Source organism: Marmota flaviventris, chromosome 9 (assembly GCF_047511675.1).
Source record: "Marmota flaviventris isolate mMarFla1 chromosome 9, mMarFla1.hap1, whole genome shotgun sequence".
NCBI classification, from domain to species: Eukaryota; Metazoa; Chordata; class Mammalia; order Rodentia; family Sciuridae; genus Marmota; species Marmota flaviventris.
The window spans coordinates 48,396,172-48,419,889 of NC_092506.1; the positions used below are offsets into that span (position 1 = coordinate 48,396,172).

The window sequence follows — 23,718 nt, forward strand, 5'->3', positions numbered from 1 at the left end:
GGTAAGATTTGAGAGACAATTTAATGAAGAGATAGTTGTGATCAGGGTTAGGTGAAGTACAGGTGGTGTTAGGCACTGAGGAAGCTGTTACCACCCTTAAGCCTAAAGGGGGAAGGGGAGAAATGGCTCACCAGCATCCCTGCAGACCATTCAAGACGTTATCAAGCAGAAGTTATGATCATAACATTGCGACTCCCAAGCAAGGAGGAAATGAGGAAGAACTTCCCTAACCTCTCTCTGATCCTCCCTCTGATCTCCAGCCTGTGCCTCCATTGGCTAAACCAAATCAGAGAGCAAGAGAGTTCAGGAGATGTAGTCTGAGGACCAGGTCCTTGGGACGCAGAGCAGAGCAGAGAAAGATGGAGTAACTATGGGGGATGGTGCCCAGTAAAAATGGATGATAATCAGAACCCAGAGGAAAACCAAGGCCTACTCCCTCCCATTTAAATATCTCTACAGAGGCACTAAGTCCTCCAGGAAGCCTGTAAATTGCCATAATGGTCTTGATAGGCCCAGATTTACAGGCTTGGCTAAGGGCCTGCCTAAGACAGAGGCAAGAGCTTTAGCTATACTATCCAACACGCACAACAGCTGTAATGGGAGCTTCCAGAAAAGTTTCAGTAGGAGATGAAAAATCTGACAATTTAAATAATTGAAAAGCCTTAGTGCCAACCCCAAGATACATTATTGAGGATGGATGGGTAATTACCCAGAAAGGATCTTTCTAATAGAAACCATGCCCAGCCCAGGACTTTGTAGGAAAGAAGAAAAAAAAATTGATCTGCTTTCGATTCCCTACAACTAACACTGCCATGGCTTTAAAGGTCTGGCCTCCAGAACCCATTCATGCCCAAACCGCATTAGGATGGGACAGGAGGCAGGAGAGATAAGGCAGAGAGAGACAGATTTCAACCCAGAATACTAAGACCATCTAAGAGTAAGAGAACCCCAAAGAATATGCTATTTCTGACCATGATGACCTCCCTATTGCTAGAGGAAGTTCAATCTGGCAAAGATTAGTGAATGAAGGCCAGCCCTGTGCCTGGAATTGTGCACATTAATTAAGATACAACCATAACTAAGGCAGAGTCTCTGACCTTGGGATGCTCATAGCCTCGTAGGGGGTAAGAAAAAGATATAGACCATTCCCACACTAAGAGATAATTAATAAGAAAGGTGGGTTAAAATGCCCCACTGTAACTGTCAATTTCTGTTTTATGTATTATAAGATTGTTATTGGATGCATATACATTTAGAATTCTTACGTCTTGCTGGAATTTTTTAAATTATCATAAGAAGGCTCTTGTTACCTCTATGATGCTTTTCTCTTCAAAGTCAGTTTTATTTAATTAATATATCTACACTACCATTATTTTGGTTATTGCTTCTATGGTATATTGTTTTTTCATTTTTGTGTGTGTGCTTTTTATATTCTTATGTTTCAATCGTAAAAAGTCTAAAGTTATGACAAGTTTTTAATCTTATTGACATAACTTCAGGTGAGTTATATATTGTGCAAATGGTTGCTTGTGAGATTTTTTCCCTGCCTCCCCCCACCAAAAAAAAAAAAAAAAGGCAAATTGTCAAAGTAAAGACCCTAAGAGTGAGCTTGAGGAAGACCAGGAAGGTGGAACAGAGTGAGCAAGGGGATGAAGGGAGTAGGAGGAGACAAGGACAGAGATCCACAACAGCTGGAATAATGCCCCCAAACCAGTAGAAGGGATGGCTCTTGTTGGCACCATGGAAAGCTAATCTGCAGCACCAGTGGGACAAGAGTATATGCACAGATGCCAGCAGGTTAAAGACGTTTTGGGGAGTCAGTGGAGAATTTCTTCAGATTGATACCATTCTCTCAGGGAAGTAGGAATCAGGATTGTGGAGGAGGTCGTGGGGGTTCCAAGAGAAAGTGTGGGAGAGTGATCTAGAAGTAAGTAGGAGAGTCAGTGGACTACGGACATATGATTCTATTTCTCAGAGGCAATAAAGACCTAATCAAGGCTCATGGTTGTGAACTCAGGGATTTTAAGATGAGACAATCAATATGGTTGTGTGTTTCTCTGGAGTCTTAAAGGTCCTCAGTCCAGATGCCAAACTGGTGCTGAAGCCTTGTGTGCCACACTCTGCAGAATGGCCACCCAGCCCTTTTTGGACACCTCCAAGTGGCCTATCACCTGAGGGTACCACACTGTCTTTTAACAGACAACATTAAAAAAAGTGTTTCCCCATACTGAGTTAACATTTTTCTCCCTGTTACATGTTCTGCCTACCCTGGAACCTGAGGGTCTATTTCTGTTGTCTGTTACCTTATCTCCTCATGTATCTAGTCACCTAAAAATTCATGCAGATATTTGAGAATATAGGCTCAGGGTGTAGCTCAGTGGTAGAGTGTGTGCCTAGCACATGCAAGGCTGGGTTCCATGCTCCGCACTGCAAAAAGACAAAAGAAAAAGAAAGAAACTTGACCACATGTCTAATTGGTGAGACTGGGAGAAACAAGAATACCTACACAGGGCAGGTAGGAATGCAAAATGATACATTGCCTATATTAACCCTTTGACTGTACAATCTCACTCCTAAAAGGATAAAAAAGGGAATCACATTAGATTAAAATTAAATTAAGATAATCCCAGATTGTGTCCATTTGCATTCCCCAGGAAGTAGTTATGAATATCTTGTAAAATTTAGCTCCAAAGATGATTATTACAGCATTTTTATGGTAATAAAAATCTGGAAACAACTTATGTATATATAAGGGATTAATTAAATAAGTTCTGGCACATTTACTCAATGGAATGTGAAATGGACATAAAAATGATGCAGTTAGAAGAACACAGAATGAAACAGAAAAATATGCACTAAAGAATGCAAATTTCAAAGAAGTCATTTTGGTGTGATGTATTTTCATAAATATGTACATAAGATATATAAAAAAATACAGAAAACTATTTTTTCAAAAAGCTGCCTGAAAATTCCAATATGACTTTTTAATTACAAATATGACTCTTAAAATATTTTGTCTATTTTATTTTTAATTGACCCAAAAGTTGCACAAATTTGTGGGGTACAATGTGATGTTCTGATACATGTCTACATTGTCTAATGATCAAATGGTTAATCAGCACATTCATCACCTCAAACACTTACTGTTTCTTCATGGTGAAACATTCAAAATCCTCTCTATCAGCTATCTTGAAATATACGTTGTATTATTGTTAACTGTAGTTATTTCGCTATGCAGTAGAACACTGGTACTTATTCCTCCTGGCTGTAACTTTGAACCCAGTGGCCAGCCTCTTCCCATCAGTCTGTTTTGGTCAGCTTTTACACTGCTGTGACTGAAAGTCCCTACCAGAACAATTGTAGAAGAGGAAAGGTTTATTTAGGGGCTTGCAGTTTCAGAGGTCTCAATCCATATAAACAGCAGGCTCCATTCCTCGGGGCTCAAGGTGGGCTGAACATCATGATACAAGAGTGTGGCAGATGGGAAGCAGCTCACATGACAATCAGTAAGGGGGGGGGGGGTCCTCCACTTGTCACATACAAATATATCCCCCAAAGCCACGCCCCCAAATGCCCACTTCCTCCAGTTACCAGTCACTTAATTCCACCAGGTGATTAATTCACTGATTGGGTTAAGGCTCTCATAACCCAATCATTTCTTCTCTGAACCTTCTTACATTGTCTCACCCTTGAGCTTTTGGGAGACACCTCACATCCAAACCATAACACAGTCTCTGGTAATCAGTCTTCTGCTCCCAGCTTCTAAGATCATCTTTTTCAGATTCCACATGTAAGTGAGATCATGTAGTATTTGTCTCTGTTTCTGGTTTATTTCACTTAATATAATGGTCTCTAGGTTCATTCATTGTCACAAATGACAGAATTTCATCCTTTTTATGGTTGAATAGTATTCTAATGTGTACCACATTGTCTTTATCCATTCATCCAACATTTAGATTGACTCCATATCTTAACTACTGGGAATGGCACTGCAGTCAACTTGAACGTGAAGATAGCTCTTCAACATACTGATTTCATTCATATATATATAGATATATATTTATATATCTATATATATATCCAGTAGTTGGATTGCTCTACCATATGATAGTTCTATTTTTAGGATAACTAAGAAATGCACTTTTTTGCCTTCCTGTAGTTACTAAATTTTCTATATTAAATATATATTATTTTATGATCAGAAAAATAAGTCTTTTATTTAAAAAAGAAAACTACTGTCCCTCCAACATTTAGTTCAAGATGAACTCTTCCATAAGGCCCTATTTCTGTCTTCGCTCAGCCCCCAACTTCAGCCAGGCTGCCTTATTCTCAGTCCCTGGGTGGCTCAGATAAGAGGAAATTTCAAGCCTCCCTCTTCCCTCAGGATTACCATTTGCCCCCAGAATCCTGAGTGCCTCTAGGAAGACGTTGCCCCATCTGTACAAGGGAAACATCATTCTCCTAAATTTACAGACCATAAAGCCAGGCTCAGAGAGAAGGAAGATCCTTTGAATCTGGAAGACGTGCCTGGGACCCTAGTGGGAAGAAGCGAGCCCGACACAGCAGGCGGAAGCCCTGCTTGGCGCGCCCTCTGGTGGAGAAAGGGCTGCTCAGCACCCCACAGGATCAACAGGCTATTTTAAAATGCCTCCAGGACCTATAGCTTCATTTTTTAAATCCTCACTCCACATCATATTAAAACGCATCTGTGTCTCACATATATTTTAAATACATACATAATGTTTGAGTTTGAGTAGATCAATTAACGTATAAAAATTTAAATGAATATTTATATATTTCAGCATTTTTATATTTTGAAGCCAAGCACATGCATTAGTAAACTCATTTTTATGATTTGTTGAAAAAATTTTAGTCCCTTGATTCACGTACTGGGAATTGAGTTATATGATGTCCACACTCTTTGGTGCCAAGGAGGCAGCGGGAGTGGGGACCAGCAATGTGACCACAGCTTGGCTGAAGGAAGGCCTGTGTGGAAGGGGTTGGCCTCAGGCACAGACTTGGTGGTACATGCGAAGGCATCCATCATGCCCACATCTTACTCTGCATCCCCACGGCAAACACCCACTGGCCAAGAGCAAGTGAACTGTGGCTTCTCCTTTACCCTCCAGTTCTTAAAGAACACGGGCCCCTCCCTGGACACCCGGCAAGCTCAGCTGAGACTGGCCAGAACTTTGGCCCAGCTGGAGAATAAGAGGCAAGAAAACATCATGTGAACAGGAGGTCTGGCTTTATTGTCCAAGCCTAGTTTCTACCTCTAGGAGCCCATTCTCAGAACTCAGAGGTCTTTACTGTCACATTCCTATAAGCCAAGCTTAATCCACAATATCCATGTATTAAGAATCTAAAGTTATTTGTCATTCCTTAACACAAGACATACTCAACGTTGGAAACCTGTTTCTTTGTCTGCAACAGATTGAAGTGTGGTGACCTCTGTCTCTCTAGAGGTTTGGACCTGAGGGTAAATGAAGAATCATTAGATGGGTGCTGTAATGAAAAAGAAGGGTTATTCTCCTCCAAAGCAAACTCTGAATGACATTTGCTGCCACTCCCTGCTGTCATACTTCCTGGAATGGCTTCTTGTCTTGCATTTAGCAGGCGGAATAACCAACCACAGCTGAAGTCAGCACTGAGTTATGGGGAGGGAGAGGCAGAGGGGAATAGGAGTCTGCCTGATAGGAAGTCTTAGCCTCCTGAGAAAGCCTGCACTTATTTTTTTTTAAACAGCTCTCTCTCCCTCTCTCCCTCTCTGTCTCTCTCTGCTTCCTGGTGGCCATGTCCTGAGCTGCTTTCCTTCCCCACATGTTTCCACCATGATGTTCTGCATCACCGCAAGCTCAGTGCAATGGAATTGGCTGTCAATGGACTGAGGCCTCTGAAACAGAGGCCAGATCATCTTATCTACTAAAATATCATATCTTTCTTTTAATTTGTTAATACTACTATATTTATGGGTCTTTAATGGATTTATATATTTTCAAACGTCAAACTACTCCTATGCTTTGGCAACAAGCAAATAGTGGTCACAATGGATGGATTGTTATATGTATGTGGGTATATTTTGCTATTATTTTGTGTTCATGCTATTGTACCTGTGTTCATGCCTATAATTTTTATTTCTTACACTGACCTTGAATAAATTGGGTAGTACTTCCTCTTATATTTTGGGGGAAAATGTTGCCTATAAGTCAAATCTGTTCCTTGAACATTTGGGTGAATCCATCTATAAATCAAATAAGTCTAATATTGACATTGTGATAGGATTTTACAAATCTTGTTCAATATATTATACAATTATTCAGAATTTTATTACTTCTTGAGTAAATTTTAAAAGGTTTAATGTTTTCTAGGAATTTGTCCATTTCATCTACATTGTAAAATTAATTAACACAAAGATACTCATAATATTATCTATTATTTATCTCTACTGTACATGTATGTTCCCTTTTTTACCTAAATATTGCTTATGTCTGCTTTACTTTGGTATGGCCCTGCCTCACCATAGGTTTGTTTCTTTTGTCTTTTCAAAGAACCAGCTTTTGGCTTTGTTGTTCTCTATGATATCTATATCTTACATTTTATTCACACTTTGTTACTATAACAAATATCTGAGATAATAAACTTATAAAGAGAAAAGGTTTCTACTGGCTCACAGTTTTGTAGGTTTCAGTCTATGGTCATTGGATAGGTCCATCACTTTAGGGCCTGAGATGAGGTAGCACTTGATAAGAGGAGCACAGGGAGGAGCAAAACCACTCCTCTCATGCTGAGGGAGCAAAGGAGAGTGAGGAGGGGACAGGGCCCTACAGTCATCTTCAAGGTCATGCTCACTAGCCCTCATCTCTCAAAGGTTTTAAGTACCTCCCAATAGCGTCTATCTGGGGACCAAGGCTTAACATATAGGACTCTGGAGGACATTGAAGATCCAAATTATATCACCTTATATTTTATGAATTTCTGTTTTTATCTTTATTATCTTCTTTTCACATTCTTTGGGTTTCACTTTTTTCTAATTTCTTAAATAGCTCCTTAAACTTTCCCTACATGTTCCTAACATAATCACATACGGCTGTAACTCTCTCAAGATATTTTCACCATATTTCCAGGCTCTACTATGAAATAGCTGTGTTACATTCTAGATGTTCTGATTTTTCCATTTTGATTTCTTCTTTGAATCTCGACCTGTTTAGAAATGACTTATCTCATTTCCTAAGCAATTTAGATACTATTATTATTCTTCACTTCTGTACAAACTGCAATCACAATCAACAATTGTGCTGGCCAAGATAGAGTAAGCCCGTGGTAACCTCCCTCTCCCCAGCTAGAACTAAAACCTCCAGGAGAAAACAAAACCAAAAGAGGGATCTACTTTAGGACTTTTAAAAGTAGACAACTGCCGAAGAATTTGGGAGGGGAAAAGAATGATAAAAATGAAGTGAGTTTTCTGAGGCTTTTTTCTTTAATCTTTCAAACTTAACCCAAAGTTGGTCCCAGTCACAGAGCTGTGAAGTGGGTATGATCAAAACTCAGAAAGCATCCCCCTCTTTCTGGCCAGAGGATCAAGAGGCTCCCTTTTAAGTTAAAATCTTCATGTTTGTTTCTTCTCCTTTCTCTCCTGGACCAAGGACCCATTGTCAACTGTACCATCAGAGTGATGGCGGCAGCGCAGGTGCGAAAAACCCATAAAGTCTTGTAAAAGGGGTCTCTTGGTGTGTGAGGAATCAATTTCTGTCTCTCTTATTCTCTTCTGTCTTGGTGTTCTTCCCAGGGAAACTTAAGTTGCACAAAACCATACAATAGCACAGAGTTGGGGAAATGCACTATAAAACCTGGTTTTATGACCAGAGGAAACAAACAAACAAACAACAACAAAAAAAGGAGGCCTGTAGGAGCCAAGGAGCATAAAGGAATTCTCAGAAAGGAGAGAACAGAAGGGGATAATGTAAATCTGTATTGAGCCAACATATGTTCTGCACATGCGCCACCTCTCAGCCTGATTATGTGCAGATGGAACTGAACAGCACCGCAAAGCCTTTGAAAACTGAACTGATATTGTAACCACTGACAACAAAACACACAAAAAAAGAAGCAGTCTAAATATAATCAGATTAATTTCCTGCCTGAAAATCAACGCTCTCCAGAGAATTTTAAAGAAACTCAAAATTTTGTAATATTCAAAACGCCGAGGTTATAGTCCAAAATTAATCAACATACAAAGAAGCAGGAAAATCTAACCAAATCTCAAGGGAAAAAACAATTAATAGATGACAACTTCAAGATGATCAAAATGTCAGACTAATCAGATAAAGATGTTCAAGCAGCTGCTCCAACCATGTTCTATGAAGTAATAGTAAGCAGTCTTGAAATCAAAGGAAAGATAGAAGTCAACAGCAGAAGAAATAAAAACTATTAAAAAAAACAAAATGGAAATTTCATAATTGAAAAATATAATCCCTAAAACAGAAAAAAAAAAACACTAAGTGAGCTCAACAGAAGAATACTGATGACAGAGGAAATAATTCCTAAACTTAAAATCAATAGAAATTAGGAACACAGAGAAAAAAAATTTTAAAAATTGAACAAAATCTCAGAAAATTGTGAGACAATATCAAAAGTCCTCATGTTTGTCATTGGAGACAAGCCGGTGTTGCTTGTCAGAATGGATAATGTAGGTATAGAAAAATTAATGAATGAAAAATTGATGAAAGACTTATAGACTCAGTAAGCTTAGAGAAAGTCAACCAAGAAAAATTGTAAGAAAACTATACCCAGACACATCAAAATTAACAGTAAAAAAAAAAAAGAAAGAAAGAAAGAAACTTTAAAAAATCTTGTAAGTAGCCAGAGGAAAACAATTCATTACCTAAACAAACAAACAAACAAAAAAACAGGAAGATCAAAAGAGAATAGAATGATACCTTTAAAATGCTAAAATAAAGCAATCAACCTATAATCCTGTATCTAGTGAAAATACTCTTTGTGAATAAAAGCAAATTGAGTTATGTCAGTGAAAATGGTGGAATAATGGGTCCTAACAATTCTCTCCCCCATAAAGACTGAGAGAAGAAGAGCAAATGTCAAAATCAACTTTCTCAAAATGCTAATGATTAACAAAAGTCTTATACTAGCCAGAAAACATTTATTAAAGAAAAACTGCTATCCTGAAAAAAATAACAGTGAGCTTTGTGGCATTTTAACTTGTCCTTACCCCATGTCCTGCTCTGAAACTCTGTGGTAGCTTTGAAAACTAACAACTCACCATTGTGGTAAAAACCAACAACCTAGAAATATCTGGAAAGAGTAAAACAAGGTCGGTCCTCCTTCAAAGCCTCATTTTCAGAGAATTATCATTACTTATCTCTCTGGACATTCTTTGGAAGACCCCATTTGCAATGCTGTCATTATTTGATCTGACATGTAGCTTCCCTAGTATAAGGATCATTTTTGCCAGGGTTCTGGGTTGAATTGTTTCTTCACAAGTTTCTGAAGTAGTGAATAATGTTTGGAGTAAACAATAGACAAATAAAAAAAATCCAAAGGAAAAACTGGGGGAATGTGGTATCTACAGGAGCTTTGAAATATTCTAACACATTTCTGGGAATGTAGAATGTTGCCTTCATGGAACAAGGAGTGCATATGCTCAGAAAGAAACTGATAAGGTCCTTAACTCTCTCTCCTCTGGCTGACCTTGAGGTTCTATGGAAACAGGAAGTGAAGGACAAGGCTGAGTTATCAACTATCAACAGTGTGAGTGTTTAATACATGCTCCACATGTACCTAGAGCCCCTTAGAGAAGATTGGAAGAATTATTGATTCCAGAAACGAATGACATATTTATCAAATCATTAGCTTACTGCTAAGTTAACCAAGCAGAGACTTTGGCAGGCAAATGGAAAAGAACACAGACTACAAATTAGTTTGGTGAAGTCACTGAAAACAGTGACAACAACTACAGCAAACAGCAACAATTACAAGTCCCGATGCCGGGGGGCAGGGTGAGAAGGGACTTTGATTTACAGAGTTGACACATTTTAGTATTTTAAATGTCTGGTTTTCAAAAACAAATCACGAATCATGTAAATAAACAAGAAGTAGTGACCCATATACAAGGAAAAAAAGCAAATACTATAAACTTTCCCTTAGGAGGCCAAAAAAATTGCATTTACTAGACAATAACTGTAAGTCAGTTATCTTAAATATATTGAAACAACTAAAAGAAGCCATGTATTAGAAAAGAAAAACACAAGACTGCTGTGCCACCAAATACAGAATACCAAAACTGAGATAGAAATTACTTCAAAAGAAGCAAATATAAATTCTGAATTTAAAGCAGTAAAATATTGGGGCTGGGATTATGGCTCAGCGGTAGAGCGCTCGCCTAGCACAGGCGGGATCCGGGTTCAATTCTCAGCACCACATTAAAAATAAAGGCATTGTATTGTGTCCATCTACAAAAAAAAAAAAAAAGATTCATTCTCTCTCTCTCTCTCTCTCTCTCTCTCTCTCTCTCTCAAAAAAAAACAGTAAAATAACAGAAATTTACATGCTACTTGTGTAACTCAACAGCAAGTTTGAGTAGACAGAAGAAATCTGAATATAAGTCAATTGTGATTATCCAGCCTGAGAAACAGAGGAGAAAAAAAGACAAATGAACAGAACCTCAATGACTTTTAGGACACCCTCAAGTGTACCAACTTATGCATAAAGGAAATTCCAGGAGAGGAAACCAAATATTGGAAATAAAAAATGGCCAAAACCTTTCCAAAGTTAATTTAAAACATTAAACCCTCGTCCAAGACACTCAACAGACTCCAAGTAGGACAAATTCTGAAAGATTCATACCTATAAATGTCAAAATCAAATTACAGAAGAGAAATCTTGAAGCAATCCATCGCGTACAAGCAATCCTGAGTAAAATTAACAGCTGATTTACTATTGGGAACTACAGAAGCCAGAAGGCAGGGGGATGACATATTTAAAGTGCAGTGTCAGGGGATGGGTGGGGGTCTGTTAATCAAGAATTATGTAATAATAAAAGTATTCTTCGAAAATGAAGAAAAACATAGCTCAGTTGGTAGAGTGCTTGCCTCCCATGCACAAGGACCTGGGTTCAATCCCCAGCACCACAAAAAAAAGAAGGAGAAGGAGAAGGAGAAGGAGAAAAGAAAAATTAAGGCAATTCCAGATAGATAAAAACTAAGAACTGTCACTAGCAGAACTTTCCTAGGAGACGTATTAACAGAGGTCTACAGTGAAGGGACACTGGACAGTAACTCAAATTCACATGAAAGAAAAAGAGCAATAGTAGACATAACTATACAGGTAAATATAAAAGATGGTATAGCTGCATTTTTGTTTGTGTTTTTTTCTTCCAGCCTAATATAAAGACAACTGCACAAAATAATGTCTATAAGTTTGTGTTATTGGGCACATAGTGTATAAAAACATAGTTGGCATAAAAATAATAACAAAAAAGGGAGGAATGGAGCAATATAGAAACAAATCTTTGTATACTACTGAAATTAAATGGTATTGATCTGAACTAGGCTGTTTTAAATTTAGATGCTAATTGTAATCACCAGACAGCCACTAAGAAATCACTTAAATAAAAAATAAGGGACTTATAAAAATAAGGGACTTGAAATGATACTCTAGAAAAATATCTGCTTAACACAAAGAATAATAAAGGAATAGAGGAATAAAAAAAAGACAATACACATGGAAAATAAATAGCAAAATGACAGGCATAGAGTCTATCTTACTATTAATTGCATTAAACATAAATGGGTTAAACACTCTTAATTAAAAGGCAGATTTTAACAGAATGGATAAATACATTATCCAATTATATGCTGTCTGCTAGAGATACACATTAGATTCAAAGACAGCTTGAAAGTTAAAGGGTAGAATAAATATACCATGCTGGCAGTAAACAGAAGAGAACTGGAATGACTATATTGTTATCATAAAAATAGACTTAAAGACAAAAATTATTACTAGATACAAAGAATAATGTTCACAGCATGAAGAGGCTCAATCTCAAATATATGTAATAATTGTAAACTTGTGCATACCTCACAAGACAGACCCAAAATATATGAAGCAAAAACCTGATAAAATTTAAGGAAAATGTAGACAACTCAAAAATGATAACTAGAGATTTCAACATACAAGTCTCAATAAAGAGTAGAAAAATTAGACAAAAATCAACAAGGAATGAGGAGGCTTGAACAACATGAATAAAATAGATCTAACAGACATCTATAGAGCACTCCACACAACAACAGCAGAATATAAAATATTATTAAGTGGACATGACGCATCTTCTGGGATAGTCCATATATTGTAGTGAAAAATAAGTATCAATAAATGTAAAAGGATTTAAATTATCAATGTGTGTTCTCTGATAACAATAGAATAAAATTGAAAATCAATAGCAGTAATAAATTTAAGAAATTTGCAAATATGTGAAAATTAAATAGCACAGTTATATATAACCAATGGGTAAAAAATGAAATCACCAAGGAACATATGTGATGTGACACAGCAGTGTTTAGAGGGAAATGTATAGGTGTAAATGCCTACCTTAAAATGAAAAAAAAAAAAAAACTCAAGTAAATAATCAAACCTCTCAGTAAAAACTAGGAAAAGAAGAGTTGAACCCTGCCTTCCCCTCCCCCACAAAAAAAGTAAAAGGAAAGAAATAATGTAGTTTAGAAATAATTAAAGAGACAATAGGGGAGAAAAGAAAGAAAATCAATGAAACCCACCTCGGTTCTTTGAAAAGTCATCAAAATATGCCAGTCTTTAGCTAGACTGACTAAGAAAAAAGAAAATACCCAAAGTACTAAAATCAGAAATAAAAGAACAGAAACAAAACAGAAATAAAAATATATCACTTGGGAACACTATCAAATTAAATGATCTAGATGACATGAACAATTCTTTAAAAAAAATGCAAATTACTGAAATTGACGTAAGAAGAAATAAAAATATAAAATAAGAAATCTGAAAATTTCACACACGTATAAAGGCTATTGAATGAATAATCAAAACATTTCTCACAGAGCAAAGCCCAGGAAAATATGGCTGCTTTGGTGAATTCCACTGAATACTTAAAAAATAATCTACACAAAGTTTTTACAAAATATTCTCCCAAAAAATACAGAATAAGGAGACATCACTTGACATCTCATTCAATGAGACCAATATTACCCTGTCTTGGTCAGTTTGGGCTGCTGTAACAAAAGTACCTAAAGTGGAATGCTTATAAACAACAGTAACATGCCTTTCTGTTTTAGTCAGCTTTTTTGCTGCTGTGACCAAAAAACATGACAAGAACAATTAGAGGAGGAAAAGTATTTGGGGGCTTTCGGTTTCAGAGTACTCAGTCTCTAGAAGGCTGGCTCAAGGACTTGGGTCTCAGGATGAGGCAGAACATCATGGTGGAAGGGCATGGTGGAGGACAGTGACTCAGTATGTTCCATCAAGAAGCAGAAGGAGACTAAGCTCAACTTTCCAAATATACCCCAAAGGCATGCCCCCCGTGTCCCGCCTCCTGCAGTCACACTCTACCCTTCTTCAGTGACCCCTCAGTGAATCTGTCCTGGGGGATTAATGCACTGTTTGGGTCAAGGCTCTTCTAACCCATTCATTTCACTGTAAACCTTCTTGCGTTGTTTCACAAGGAGCCTTTGGGGGACACCTCACTTCTAAACCATAACTCTTGCAGTTCTTTAGGATGGAGAATCTGAAATTGAGACAGATTTTGTGCCTAGTAAGGGTCAGCTTCCTCATACATGGTGTCTTTTTCTGTGTCCTCATAAGATGAAAGGGACAAGGGCTCTATCGTGGGCCTCTTCTCCATAGGCACTCATCCCATTCATGAGTGTTCCTCCCTCATAACATCCCTGAGGTCTCACCTCCTAATGCCATCACCTTGGGACTAGAGTCTTGACACATGAATGTTGGGGAGACACAGACATTTCAGGTGCACGGCATAGGCCTGTAAACCCAGCAGCTCGGGAGGCTGAGGCAGGAGGATTTTGAGATCAAAGTTAGCCTCAGCAACTTAGCAAGGCCCTGAGCAATTTAGCAAGACCCTGTCTCAAAATAAAATATAAAAGGGGCTTGGAATATGGCTCAGTGGTTGAGTGTTGAATTCAATCTTCAGGATAAAAAAAAAAAAAAAAAGACTAGCATACCTAGAAACAAAAAATCTGACAAAGGTATCGAGATCCATCAATCCCCCCCCTCGCTCTCTCTCTCACTAAAATAATAATAATAATAATAATAAATCTACCCACCAATATTACTTATAAATGTTCACAAAAATTCACAACAAAATACTAGTAAAGTGAATGCAGTAACATTATTTTTTTTTTAAAAAAGGATAATACATCATAACCAAATGGGATTTACCCCAGGATTGCAAGATTATTCCAACATATGAAAATCAACCAGTGTAATGGATCATATTAATAAGCAAAAAGGACAAAAATATAGGATTCTCCAATTGATGAAGAAAAAAATATAAAATTCAACTTTTTTCATGACAAAAACACTAAACCATCTAAGAATAGAAGGGAATTTTCTAGGCTTATAAATGGCATCTGTGAAAACATACAGCAAACATCCTATTTAATGATAATAGACTAAAGGTTCTCTTTTCAAGAACAGGATGAGGATGTTTACTTTCACCATTTCTATTCAACATTGTAATTATAGATTCTAATCAGGGAACATGAGTAAAGAAAAATAAATAAGTCAAAAGCATTCAAATCAGAGAGGAATAAGTAAGATCATCTCCATTTGCATATACCATAATCTTATAATAGAAAATCCTAAGGAATACAAACACACATACACAAAAACTAATAGAGCAAATGAACAAGTTTGAAAAGGTTGCAAGAAATGATATCAAGATACAAAAACAGTTATATTTCTAGACATAAAACAATGAACAATCAGAAAATAAAATTAAGAAAACAATTCCATGTATAAGGGTGAAATAATAAAATACGTAGGAATAAACAATAAAATAAGTGCAATATTTCTATACTGAAAAGTATAAAACACCATTGAAAGAAATCAAAGAAAACCTAATTATGTTAGACATCTTTCCATTACTATCATGAAATACCTCAGGCAGATAAACTTATAAAGTAAAAAGGTTTATTTAGTTCATAGTTTGGGAGGTTCAAGGGCATAGAACATGCTCAGTTCAACAGCTAATTCACATCATGGTAAACAGCAATGACAGGAGCACATATAGGAGCAAACAATCACATTTCTATGTAGGAAGCCAGAGAGCAACTTGGGGGTCCAGCTCATGCTTTTATAATAATTTGCTCTTGTAAGAATAATTCAGGACGCCATGAGAATATACCTTTATCTCCTCTAAGGACAGGGAAATCAATGACCCACAGACCTCACATTAGCCCTCACCTCTTAAAGGTTCCACAAATACACCACCCTGGGAAGCAAGCCTCTAATATATGAACCCTTGGGAGACAAACCACATCCACACCATGGTAGTAATTAAATAAAAAAGACATCCTGTGCTCACAAATTGAAGGATGTAATATTGTTAAGACGATAATACTCCCTAAACTGATCTAGAGGTTCAACATTCTGGCTGTCTTTTTTACAGAAATAGATAAGCTGATCTTAAAATTATAATGGAAACAGATGGGACTCAGAGTAGCCAAGGCGATCTTGAAGAAAGTTGGAGGACTCATGCTTCCCAATTTTAAATCTTACTACAACATTCCAGTGATTTTAAAATGGGCAGTATTGGTAAAGGACAGACAACCTCAATGGAATAAAATGGAGAGTCCAAAAATAAGTTTAAATATTTATGCTTTATTGATTCCCAACAAAGTTTCTAGGGCAATTCAATGCAGCAATGAATCACCTTTTCAATAAATTATGCTGGAACAAATGAATATCCACTTGCAAAAAGAATGAATTTTCACCTCTGCCTCACACTGTAGACAAAAGTTAACTGGAAAAAGATCAGAAACCTAAATTTAAAAGGTAAAACTATACAATTCTTAAAAGTAATTGTTGGTAAATTCTTATGACTTTGGATTAAGTAATATACGCAAAGATACTTCCTCCCCTAAAAAATACAAATTGGACTTCATCAAAATTTAAAACTTTGTGCTTCAAAGGGCACTACTAAAAAAGTGAATGGATCTAGCATCCAAAATATATAAAGAACTTACAAATCTATAATAAAAACAATAAAAAAGGGATAAGGATTTGAATACACATTTCTTACAAAAATGTACAAGTACCAAATATGCACACAAAAAAGGACATTCAGCATCATTGGATATTAGATAAATGTAAATCAAACCCAGTGAAACATCATGTTATAACCCTTAGAGTGGCTATAATCAAAAAGACAAGCATGTGTTGATAAATGTAGAGAAATTAGAATCTCATACCCTCTGGTAGAAATGCAAAAGGTTGTTGTCACTTTGTAAAGTATTCTGGAGTTCCTCAGAAGAGTTAACAAAGAGTTATGACTTTACCCAGTGATTTCACTCCTAGATACATAAAATTGAAAACACATGTCCACCCAAAAACTTGCACATAAATTTCATAAAATCATTATTCATAATAGCCAAAAAATAGAAGAAAACTGTTCCATCAATTGGTGAATGGATGAGCAAAATGTGGTATGTCTATAAATGGAATATTATTCAGCCACAAAAAGAATGTAGTCCTGATCCATGTTTCAACATAAATGAGCCTTGAAAAATGTTGTGCTAAGTAAAAGAAGTCAGACACAGAAATCTACATGATTCCATTTATATGAAATATTCAAAACAGACAAATCTGAAGAGTTAGATTGTAGAGTAGTCGTGGCCAGAGGATTGTGGAGGGAGAAATAGTGAGTGCTAATGAATCTGAAGTTGCTTTTGGAGGTTATAAAAATGTTTAAAGTTAGCTGTGAAAAGCTGCACAACCATGAAAATATGCTAAAAATAACTAAGTTGTATACTTTAAAAGAGTGGATTTTTATTATGTGGAAAGTATATGTCAATTTCAAAAGAATAAAGGCAAAAATAAAAGATTTATTAAATGAAGAACAACTAAAAAATCTTGTTGCTAGGAAGAACAGGAACCAAAATGGCAATTATTTTAGTGAATATAGTACACTAATTTCCTTTAAAATATGATGACTACTGAAAAGAAAATTTGCAACTTTGTCTATTGGGGCTGTCAATGTTTCTAGATGTAATACACATGAAACATATACCACTGAACAGAGAAGGATAAACAGTCCTATAAGTCCTATAAGCCTTATAACAGACTATAAGGCTTCTATGCTTTATTTAAATGTTAGCTCTAAGTAGACTATGAAAAGTTAGGTTGCAATTCCTCGAGAAACCATTAAAGAATAAGAATAAAGTGATAAAGCCCAAGGCCATCAGATAACTTAGTGGAATACTCCCTAAATTTTGATTTGAAAATTTACATAATCAAACAAAAAGAAGCAGGAAAGAGAGAAGAACAAAAAAAGTAGTGGGCACAAACAAAACAGATAACAAAAGGGTAAACTTAAATCCAAATAAATCAGTAATTACATTAAACGTAAATGGTCCAACACGCCAACTAAAAGACATTAAAGCTCAATTGAATTTTTTTAAAAGACCCTAATATATGCTAGATATAAAAGCCAAAGTCTTTCCTGTGCCTTACAAAATTCTACAAGATTTGTCCTCTCCATTTCCTCTCAGACCTCATCTCCTGTTCTCTTCTCCTTCATTCACCATAGACCTGACTGCTAAATTCACAGAAAAACCCATGTTAAACCTCACCTCAGGAATGCTGTCATCAAAATTCAGAATGTTGAGAAACCACTAGATGTTTAACCTAGTCTCTCCAACAAATCAACTGCAAGGAGGATAAAATAAAGAGGGGGGGGATTTCTAGATTAGATGAGCCTTTAGACAAATTTAAGTCTCAATATAAGACCAGATTTATACACACACACACACACACACACACGTGCACACATATGTGGGTGTATATAATAGTTGGGGAATTGGAGCCATGAGGGGATATGTGACATTAAATAATTAAGAAATTATTGTTAATCTTAGTTGCAAATAGGATTTAAATGGGATTCTGGATATTTTTAAAGAGTCCTTCCCATTTAGAAATACAGGATGAAATATGTATGGATGTATTGATATGGCAACATACTAGGGGGTAGGAGAAATGTAAGAACATTGATCACTAATCATTCTTGCAGTCAAATAGTGGATACAAAAATTCATCTTTATATAAATTAAATTGTTGTTATGTTTAAAATTTTCCATATGATTCAGTCAGCTTTCCATTGCTGTGACAAAATACATGAGATAAATGGCTTAAAAGGAGAAAAGATTTATTTTGGCTCTTGGTTTCAATCCATTATCACTTGGCTCTATTGATTCTGGGTCTGGGATGAGGCAAAACATCCTGGTGGGGAGTGCACCCAGTGACAGCCAGGAAGCAAGGAGAGAGCATGTTTTTATGACAAAGACACACACACACACACACACACACACACACACACTATTGTATAAATCCATCAATGGTTTAAACTATTGAGGAGGTCCGAGCTTTTATGACCTGATTACCTCTAAAAGGCCCTATCTCTGAACACTACAGCATTAAGGACCAAGCCATCAATATTTGATCTTTTGGAGGACATTAAGATCCAAATCATAACAGCAGGTGTCTCTAAAATCTGAAGGTCTACCATGTCAGGCATATAGGCCAAAGAATGACTCACAGGTCTCTGGGAAACATTAGAACCAATATTGAAAAGCATATATCATGGTGTTTTCAGCTGTCAGCTCTAGAAACCAACACTGGGGTCTGCCACTGTGTATCAGCGTGATCTTGGACTTCACTTCTCCATTCCTGGATTTCCTCAGAAGTGAAATGGAGTGACAGTATCTACCCTATGGCTCTGTTGTGAAGAGTAAGTGAATTCACAGGTATAAAGCACTGTCTTAGAACATCATCTGGTCCATAGAAAGCTCTCAAAAATAGTATTATTTCCCTTACTATTATTACATAGGAAAAATAATTGAAATGAACCACCAGGGTCTTGAAACAAATGTATCGAAAATATGTTTTTAATCTTGATGAAGTTCACAAATGACACAATTTTGACATTTCCTTAAACAAACTGCACAATCGTGTTCTTAGACAACAAGGCACAACATCACCTTACCATCTGTGTTCCCAGAGGCTACAAGAGGCAGTGATTTCGTGTCCCCTACAGTTTGGCAGAGCTACCATGATCAACAGGATGGTCCTCAAAGAACCAATTTGCTATTAGATAAGCCAATGGGAAATGCCATCACATTTACTGAACATAGCATTAAATATAAAAATGATGCACAACAAATATGGAATTAGCTTATTTTGCATTCAGTTTCATTCCTTTCAAGTGACAAATGGTGCTTCTAGATGCAAACGTGTGTATCTTCCATGGGGCCTTCCCACCCAGTTGTTGTCAACAGAAATTAATAGAAGTGGTGAGTTCAGCTTCATGGTTACCTGAGATGACAGAAGAAAAAAAATAGAAAAACACAAGAGAAAGAAGAGGAGAAGGAAAAAGAAGGAGGAAAAGGAGAGGGGGTGAATAGGAGGAGAAAGATAAGGAAAAGAGGAGAAAGACAAGAAGTGAATAACTACAATGATCACTGAAAAAGAAACCCATTAATTTACAGAAGTCAACAACATTTATGAATTATGGTTATGAGATATTTGCATGCTTGTAAGAGAAATGAAGATAAAAATAATTCAATAATCACTATTAATACTGATGGCAGTGTGACTAGAGCTCCCTGGTCTGAATCTGTGAACACTGACCAAGGGATGAGCCCTGTTTGAACCCGCGCTCCTTGGTGAGGACTGGTCCTGGTTAAGGTTTGAAGCCCCCCCCTTTCTGAATCCAGAATTTTCTTCATTTCTTTTCTCAGAAAAATAACATTGCATCTCAGAAGCCTGTCTCAGCATTCTGAATTCATGCTCAGTTCTAGAAGGAATTTACTATGTCAGAAGGAAGGATGGAACTGGAGAGAAAGGACCTGAAGAACCTATCAGGATGAGCAGGTTTCAAAATGCGAACCCCAACTTCCAAACTCCTCCTTCTCTTCTCCCAAAGCCCAGGGCACTCACCTTCTTCCTGGGCTCTCTAGCTGCTCAGGCCTGAAGATCTCTACGGCGCCGGCCAAAGGCTTGGGCACCCACATTGGTGGGCACGAAGTTGTCCTTTACCACACCCCCTGACCTGCTCAGCAAGCCTGCCAGCCTCTGGCTCGCGCAGGTGGCAGTGTTGCAGGCTCTCTTCTGGGCAGTGGCACTGGTTTGCAGGATGGAGAGAGAAGAGAAGGCCTGTGAGTGAGGGCTGGGGGAGGAGCCCACCCCATGGGACCTTCACAAAGAGAACTGCAGCCCTTAGATATACCACTTAACAATAAGCATTTCTCCTAAGTGCAATTATCAAAGCTGTTAGGGGAAATGGCCTGGCAGCCTTTGGTAGGAGCTCTGCCCAAAAAAATCACCAAAAAGAGTTCCCAGCTATGGGGTACATACTGAAATCCTGCATTTATCATTCAAGAGGCATAAATGGCAAGGCTCAGCCCCACTCCAAAACACTCAAGGCATATATAGAGACCATACCCCAGCCACAGCAGCAACAAAACCACTTTCCATAGGAAAATGAAATTTCCCTAAAGTCTTACCTTAAATAAGCTCAGAGGACCTGGTTTGCAGCATCCTGTCCCAGAAATTCTTACCTGCTCCTTAGCACACTGTTCTTCCTGCTACAGCTGGATCACAGAGATCACCCACCAAGCCCTATATCCAGCTGCTCTAAAGCTGAGGCTCCATCTAAGCCAAGGCACTGGACATCATAAGCCTTGGCCATGGCCCAGAGCAAAGACCACTAAAGCTCAGGTTCTTTTAGAAAAATAAATTCATTTGTCAAATGGTGGAGCATGAGGCATGTGCTTATTTTAGTACATGCATAAGCAAGAACTGGAAAGCTATGCTACAAAATTCTCTGAGGGCTTAAGCTTTACCTGCTGTCTCTTACCTCTGATCTATGACTTCTGTTCTCTCCCTTTCCATCCCGAGGTCCCCAACATACTGTGTCATAAGCAAAGCTACTAATATCAGCTTGAAGAACATTCAGAGAGGAATCCACATGCATCAAGTTCATAAAAGGGAACAAGAAAGGAAATCAGGAAGGAGTGGGAGGAGCTCAGTTGGCATCCTGGGTACTCCCAAAGTGAAGGTAGCTGTCCCTCTGCAAGTTTTTTTGGCCAAATCCCTTTTCTTGCCAGGTGTTTAAAGCCCAAAATTGATGCCACAGAAGGTATGAAAGTTGTTCAGATCCTGCCAGTATGTGCCCAATGTGCAGATATTCAGATTACCGCATTGCTTAGCTCCAAGCCACAGGAAAAAGACATGCCAGACAGAACCATGCACCAGGACCAGCCCCTGTGGACAGTCAGCAGAAGGTTAGACCAGACAGGGGAACTATGAGGGGGACAGGAGATGTGGATGGGGGTGGGGGAAGCTCACACATCCTCCATTAGGAGGACTCAGAGGTGCAGTGGGCCAGGGCAGTGGTAAGGAAGGGTGACCTTTTCTGGCATTCCACATGCTGTGCAGACCTTCAAGCTTGCTTGGCAGAGCATTCTCTGGGTGGATGCAGGTCAACACATGCCTCTGCTATGGCAGTGCTGGGGTCAGGCCAGGGTTGGTCTCTTTTCCAAGATCAGGGTACACAAGCAGGTAGATCTAGGGAAGGGTGCTCTCCCTGGTTTTGTGACAACATTCACATCTCTCTAGATGTCCCCAACCTACCTTAGACATGGAGCTATCTGTCCCCATCCCCCCAATGCCCTTCACCTTCACTTTGCAAGTGAGAAATGAAGACTCCTTGCAGGAAGAAAGAATAACATACCCAGGTGACGTTTCTAAAACCAGGGATACAGATTCCATCCTCTGGCTTCACACTTACTATTCCTAATATCCAGTTCTGGGATGTCTCCCAGTTCTGAAAGACCAACTTCCATAGTCAGTGATTCCACACTCTTCATCCCATTCCCCATTACTTTCAGAAATTGATCTTTTTAATGCATCAAACCACAGTCCCTCCAGTTCCACCAGGATCTCTGTTTTCCATGGAGCCTGAGAGTAGCTGAGTCCCACAGCCAGCTGAATAATAACAGCCCGCTGGACTCCTGGGCAAGTGAGTTTTTCATACCTCTCTGGAGTAGGTCCTCCTCTGTATGTCAGGGCCAGGTGGGGAGTCTTACCTGGAGCCCCCTGTCTCCTGTTCCAGGTCACTGGCCTTCATTTGCACATAGTCCTTCACCAGTGCAGCCAGCAGGAGGCGTGCTTCCTCCTCGCCCAGTGCGGTCAGGTCTGGAATGCTCTCCACAGCAGACCTGCGAAGGGGAAACAAACCCAGTGCAACCTTTGAGCCCCTGCCTGCCCCCCTCCCAGGCAGCCAGGCTCCTGGTACCTGCTTCTTCCCCTAAGGATATAGCTACCCTTTCTCCCAGTGAACTGGGAATGAGGACGCTGATTCATGGGGAACCACACTGACTCTTAAGGCATAGAGCTGTCTGATCCCTGGGGCAGTGAGAGAGGAGTGTGCTCTGGGTTTCAGGATGTCTCACCTGAATGGTGCTGCTGGGAGGCTGACTGCCTGGCATAGGACCAAGATGCTGACAGCCAGGAAGGGTGAGAATTTCCAAAAGACCATGACGCCTCTCTGTAAAAGGAGAACGACGTTATGACTGCACCAGGACCACAAACCTAGCTTCCAGTCCTGTTCTTGCCACAACTGCCATGTGACCTCAGGCAGGTAACTTCACCTCCTGGTGCCTCTGTTCCTTTATTTGCCAGAAGGCTGCTGTGAATCTCAAAAGTGGTAGTCAAGTGGTTTGATAGAGCAGAGGCAAGTGGAGGGGCCGGGTGGGGAGGCGTTGGGTTCTGTTTCCTGGTAGGACAGAGAAGCCCATATGCACACATTTTGCCCTGATACGTTAAGAAACCATGAGCGGACACACCCTGCTGTACACTTGCCCTCGCTGTGCTTGTCTTCTCACTGAAGTTTTAAGACCACCTTCTCCGCTGGCGGTCCAGCCAAAGCGTGGGGGGAAGAGGCTGGAAGGGTGAATTGGTAAGGGACACTCGGTCTGAGGATTTGGATTGGGGGCTTTTTTTTTTTTTTTGGCGCGTCAGTTACAGGTGCCTCGGGACTGCAGAAGTGCAGTTCTGCAGCAGGCGCTAGGTGCCCACCCCTTGAGTTGAGCCCACCATACGGGTCCGCTGAAAGCACTGCCCCAGATCTGGTGTCACGTCCCTGGAACGCTCGTGGGCTGGAGACGCCTCAAAGGAAAAATTTTAGGGCTCCACTTTCCCGGGTACCAAACGTGATCACTAAGGACACAGACTTGAAACAACTCCTACAGAACCCTGCCCGCCTACGCGCTCCAAACGCAGAAGTCACACACACCCCTACCTAAACTTGCCCAGCTCCCAGCGCCCATGCGGAGCTCTCTGGGTGCCGGGGGTTCCACTCGCTTTAGTTAAGAGAAAATGCCTGGACAGCCCTAAACAGCACGGCTTCACCCCAGTCAGAAGAGAGTAGTATCACCGGGC

At 38.9% G+C, this 23,718-nt stretch overlaps 1 protein-coding gene across 1 annotated transcript; it reads right to left on the reverse strand.

The window, feature by feature from the left end:
• Positions 1–20,238: 20,238 nt before the first annotated feature.
• Calcb (calcitonin related polypeptide beta) lies at positions 20,239–22,816 on the reverse strand. The gene is made up of 3 exons (XM_027942246.2): positions 22,731–22,816; positions 22,365–22,496; positions 20,239–20,398 (listed from the first exon to the last, which is right to left on the reverse strand). Exons 1-3 carry the CDS (start codon positions 22,814–22,816, stop codon positions 20,239–20,241), a joined length of 378 nt encoding a protein of 125 aa, XP_027798047.1.
• Between the last annotated feature and the right edge of the window lie 902 nt (positions 22,817–23,718).

Excerpts from the sequence above, each read along its gene's own strand:
- Calcb (XM_027942246.2), bottom strand. The coding sequence starts at position 22,816 with ATGGTCTTTTGGAAATTCTCACCCTTCCTGGCTGTCAGCATCTTGGTC. Across the intron at positions 22,497-22,730 it reads CTCCCAGCAGCACCATTCAG|GTCTGCTGTGGAGAGCATTC; the intron begins GTGAGACATCCT and ends TCCCCTTCGCAG. Across the intron at positions 20,399-22,364 it reads CAGGAGACAGGGGGCTCCAG|TGCCACTGCCCAGAAGAGAG; the intron begins GTAAGACTCCCC and ends CCTGCAAACCAG.